The sequence below is a fragment of the Cololabis saira genome, chromosome 11 (genome assembly GCF_033807715.1).
Source record: "Cololabis saira isolate AMF1-May2022 chromosome 11, fColSai1.1, whole genome shotgun sequence".
Taxonomy (NCBI): domain Eukaryota; kingdom Metazoa; phylum Chordata; class Actinopteri; order Beloniformes; family Belonidae; genus Cololabis; species Cololabis saira.
The window spans coordinates 40,422,427-40,427,899 of NC_084597.1; the positions used below are offsets into that span (position 1 = coordinate 40,422,427).

General features: G+C 39.9%; 1 protein-coding gene across 1 annotated transcript; it reads right to left on the reverse strand.

Annotated features, from left to right (window-relative positions):
- Positions 1-222: 222 nt before the first annotated feature.
- On the reverse strand, positions 223-1,589 carry LOC133454766 (growth arrest and DNA damage-inducible protein GADD45 gamma-like). Its single transcript, XM_061733489.1, has 3 exons — positions 1,447-1,589; positions 1,130-1,337; positions 223-1,008 (listed from the first exon to the last, which is right to left on the reverse strand). The coding sequence occupies exons 1-3, from the start codon at positions 1,545-1,547 to the stop codon at positions 895-897; spliced, it is 423 nt and encodes a 140-aa protein (XP_061589473.1). The 5' UTR covers positions 1,548-1,589; the 3' UTR covers positions 223-894.
- Positions 1,590-5,473: the final 3,884 nt, after the last annotated feature.

The window sequence follows — 5,473 nt, forward strand, 5'->3', positions numbered from 1 at the left end:
AAAATGCTTTCCCTTTTCCTAAGATATATACATTTCTACATTGTTATTCCAACACGATCAGATCAACTAAACACAATTTTTCATTTCTAGAAATTTTACTTTCAGTGGATAATGTTGTCTATTAGATATTCAAACAAATTGTCATAATTGTAACTACAGGGTATCTTTTCAAATCTTAAGATAAAAGAAACCCAAGTATATTTTTCATTTTGTTTTTGTTATATTTCTAAAGTGAAACCTTTAGACAGAATGCATTTTTCTTTTTTCAAGTTTTTTTTTGTTTCAATTTTTCAATATTGTGTCATTTTTAGATTTCTAAAGTGAAACCTTTAGACAGAATGCATTTTTCTTTTTTCAAGTTTTTTTTTGTTTCAATTTTTCAATATTGTGTCATTTTTAAATTTCTAAAGTGAAACCTTTAGACAATTAGGACAATTCTGGAAAGTGGGGAACATTTTCACTGACTGCAACTGCTGTCATGTTGCTCAGCAAAGAGGACACCTTTTAAAAAGTCCCTTTTTAAGAAGGCCTCTTTCTCAGCACCGCTTCTTCTCCTGCTGCGCGTGCTTCAACTTGCGACATTCGCTCTGTGGGACCACAGGATGCAGAATTCGCTTCTCCTTCCTCTCCAGACCTCATCCGCACAAAGAATGAGGGTCGATGTGTCGCTCTTGTGGCATGCCCGACCTCGTTCACATAAAGAATGAGAGTCATCTTGGCATGGACGGGACAAGAGGCGACGGTTCACGGGGGCCCCTCGGGCCGGCGCCGTGCTGCCTGGACGGGAATCCTCCTCAGGAGTATCCAGGGATGAGAAGAAACAGGATCATCCTGTTTTTCACCAGGATGAGTATTTCCAGATGAGCAAAGTGAGGTCTCAAGTGGAGTCTAAGATCAACGCTCGGGGAGGCTGATCTCAGGAACCCAGTCATTGAGACGGTGGCTCTCCTCACAGAACAGGTGCAGCTTCTCCAGAGCAGGATCCTCCCAAGACTCATCGGATGGGTTCTGTTTCAAAAGCAAAAAGGAACACATTTTAGTCACACGTTTTCTTTTTACAAAATGCATTACAAATATTACACTAAAATGCTTGAAAAATGAAGAGTCTCTTTGTCTGAGCTCTACATACCGTGATGAGGACGCAGTGCGCATCTTCCAGCTGCGCCGCCTTGTCTCCAACAATGTCAGCCAGGCGCTGCATGTCACTCACTCTGACTATGCTGATGTTATTATCGAAACAGAAGGACTGGATGAGGGTGAAGTGGATCTGAAGAGCGATGTCCCACTCAAACCCCTCGTCCATGGCCAGGACGCAGAAAGACACGCTGTCTATATCTCTGTTGACAAAGAAACATTGCCTCCTGTTAGCTGCTGTTGACTTTGAGCTGAAACAAATGCTCTTGGAAAATGTCAAACTTCTATTCAACAAATGTGGACTTTACTTACTCAGTCATAATTTTAGCACTCTCGTACACTCCGACAGTGAGCCTGTCTTCACGCTGAGCACAGAGCAGAGCTTCCTTCAGAGACTTTCCAGGTGACTGCATGTTGGTTATTGTACCAGACTATTCAGCTCAAGCTCCCAGAAACTCCAAGGAAGTGTTTGTGCTTCTCCATGGAGTCCTGCAGAATTTATACTGTAGACCCCGGCACACGCTCGCTCCCTGATTGGCTGTCGGGGGCACAATGGCTACAACAGCCAACAACCCCCACCCCACCCTCAGGGGCACGTGCCCATGGAAAAGTCTTAGAAAGTTGAGGGCAGCTTGGATTGAAAGGATCAAATGTAGAAACTCTGACCTTTAATTGATTCTTTCAGCTTATGGGACCAGACTCCTGGAGACAGAGTCTTAACATAAACGCTTTGAACTTTTGCAAAACCTACCAACAGCTAGAATGTGTATGCAAGCTTAATGTACGTTGTCAACATTTAAGACTGCTTTTTACAGTCATTTCCCCAGACTAATATGAAGAATATGCAGGAACATTCGTGTTGAGTGTTGTGCATTATTTCAGCAAAAACTTTACACCTCCTGAATCCATCCATAGTCATAGCATGGCAACGTGCATTGCCATGTTATGACTGTATAACTTTAATCAACAAAAACACAGATTTGATGTGCATAGTCATAGTAATAGATAATGCAATTAAAGCAACTTACTGATGATTTTAAGTCTGTACACAAGGCTCATAGAAATCAGTGGGTTTTTTTCTTTTCTTTTTTTTTTTTTACAAGTCAACACCAGTAAAACCAAATAACTAAAAAGGAATCATAAAAAAACACATTGTCATCTCATTTTCAGCTGTAATCAACAAATCGACATTAGCTTTAGTTCATGTTAATGTGGGTCTCGTGAGGAAACAGAGATAAAAATGTTTCACTGCTTTCAATACTGTGATAAATATGAAAGGCATTAACTGATGATGGATCCTGCAATGATAGTCAGATGTGTCCTGGGGCTCAGAGAATGAGGAGACACGGCAGCAGAGGTGCTGAGGTGACGAACCAACTGCTCAGTTTCAGCAAGATGTTGTTTTTAAAAAGTTGGAATCGCTTCCAGTCTGTTCACTTCTTGACAACTTACATATCATCTTAATAACTCATCCGGTCTGAGATGGTATCACGTGTCTACTAATCAACCTCCCCAGAATCTTTGTTAATAAATCAATATTAGTTGGTCCATTGTGAAATTTCAAGAGGAAATAGAATATATTCCAGTCTGTTTTCATAATTTATGAAAAAAACTAAATCTTCCTGTACTATGTCCAACTTTTAATAACATGTATATGACACATTATACATTAACTTAGGTTAATATCAAAACTCCCACGTTGTTTTGTTCCTGCAGAATTTGTGAGAAAGAAAAAACAGGAGAAATTTGGCCACCTTTTTTAAGGCTTTTGGATTATGAAAATGAAAATACAACTTAAAGTGGATAATAACAACAAATACATGTGGACCATTTTAACAAATGTATAATTCCTGTTTGAGGATAATTCTAACAATATTGAGCTAGACTGTCAAACGTGAATTAGCATATTGATATTAAATAAATAGTTAAAGACACTTTGTGAGAATATATTAATCCCATTACCTTCACCTTTTTTATTTTTTCATGTGGAAATAAATTAAACCTAATAGACTAGTGATGAAAATAAATTAAAATTGAAAACTGTGAGAGAAAGTCTCGCTCTTCCTTTTTACCTTTTCTGGATAGTGTAAATCTAAATGAGATAGGGGGTAAGAAGTGCTGAGTGAATTAATGAATATGAAAATGCAGAAATGTACCATGTACCACATGATTAAAACATATGTATCACTGCATATGCGTTTAATGTGTCAAAACAATTGCACCAACATCTGACAGTCCTTGATGTCCCTTTTTACAAACTTTCAACATTCACAAACGTCATGCTTTGAGTCCCTTGAATATATAATATAATTGATTTCAAGCAATTTTCTGTTGACAAATACAACTGAGACAATTCCAGATCGAGTCACTGACTTTACAAAACAAACAACAAACTTTTGGCCAATTTCAAAACAGGTAGACTTTTGCAGATTAGGAGTCGGCACGCGCCGCTGCTTTGCATGCGTAAAGACGGTCCTCACTTCAGGCGCGTGGCATCTGTGGATGCCTGCGCGCTTTATCTCTCTGTCTGCATCTCCACAGTAACCGAGAGATACCATCTGTGTCCGGGGGGGGGGAGGTGAAGGAAGGGCGGACAAAGGCTACCAGGCAGCACCTGCTGGGCGTGATGGCGACCGATTGTTCAGTCTTTCAGTTAAACAAAATGTTGAAATGTAGCCACAGCAGCCACAGCAGCGCACTTTAATTCGGCATGTTTCATAGAAGTGAACAGTTCAATGTCCACCCTGTCAAATTTAAGTTTAATAAAAAAAAAAAAAAATATGTTTTGAATATACAGTAACATTCTGTCTGATTTCCTGAAGTTCAAATGATGACCAAACAAAATCATTAAAAAAGTTTTCTGGATACAGTTGTTTTTATCATTTTATTTTAAAAACAAAGAAGACCTATGGCAATCGGTGTAGATGAACTATAATTTTACTCTAATTCCACTATTCCCCAAACATTTTTCCCATTATCTGATATTTAATAATTAGAAAGGGACCAAAGATATGTCTGAAAAAGTATGTTTTATCATAATTATGTAATAAACAATATAAAGCTGAAGCTAGCATTTGTCCCCCGACAGGGTGGACATATTTTGCAAAGGGTCAGTAGTTTGACATTCTGTATTTAATTCATAAAAAGTGTTTAAGCTTGACCAATATGTATTTTAAACATCCTAGGGGTAGCTTAAGACAGGATTATACATTTAAATGGTAAATCTTACAGATTTTTTATCAAAATTGCAATGTCTCAAAGGCACTTATAGTGATAATGACCCAACTCCCCAAACTAATTTACGTGAGTATAAACATGCTTCATATTTGCACAAAAGAAGTGAACCATGTGAGTAACTCTGGCTTATTTGATTACAAGGCAGAGGTTTAGCTCTGCTGAGTCGCTGCAGGCCACAGAAAAGCTGCAGCTTTCAGCAGCAGCACCTGTCGCGCTCCCGGCGAGGCATCCACTACTCCTGTCATCTGTCTGGCAGATGTGCTTCAGCAACAATAGGTTGGTATCGATTTGCACGACGCTCTGCCCCATGGACATGCAAGCTGATCCATCCCAAAACAGACCAGTGTCTGAGTCTCCATCAGCTGGATCCAAATCAAGCCTTGGACCAATTAAGCCTCTCAGCCAGCTGACGCGCAGGAGAAGCCAAACTTGTGTATGGACACGAAACATGTGTTGCTGTAATAATACACAGATAAGAATTTTGTTGTGAAATAAAACACTTTCTTATCTTGCTTACACATCAAACCGGTCGATTCTTATCCATTTTTACACATCTAAAATATTTTGATTACACTTTCAATTGGGAAAGTTTAGACCGTAATCCGTCTCTCTAGCCCTCTCCTTGTCTCTCTTTTTGGCATTCAAATTGAATCAAAACTCAGACAACAGCAGCGAACGTGGAGACTTTTACACAAAAGCTTGGCGAGCCTCGGGGGTCGAGGTTGACCCGTGTTTAGGAGAGGAGAGGGGTCCCTGGAAGGGAGGGGTCCTCTCATTGCGACAGTCCTCCATCTGCCGCTCTGCTTTCTGCAGAACAATAGCGCTGAATCCATCACCGCCAACCTGTGTCTCCTCTGCACCGCCTCTTATCTCCAAACCCCCTCATATATTTACCCAGCGGTGGCAGGCTGCAGGCCTGACCTGGTGCAATATGTGTTTTAGGATTGATGAAATAGAAGCAAATAAACACGCGATATTGAGGGGAAAACCCCGTGCGCAAAAGTTTCATTGGTTTGAAGTTGTGCATGTTTTTGGGGAGCTGTTAAGCATATATTGGCTGCTCAGTGCAACTGCAAAAAAAAAATAGGATATGTTTTGCAGG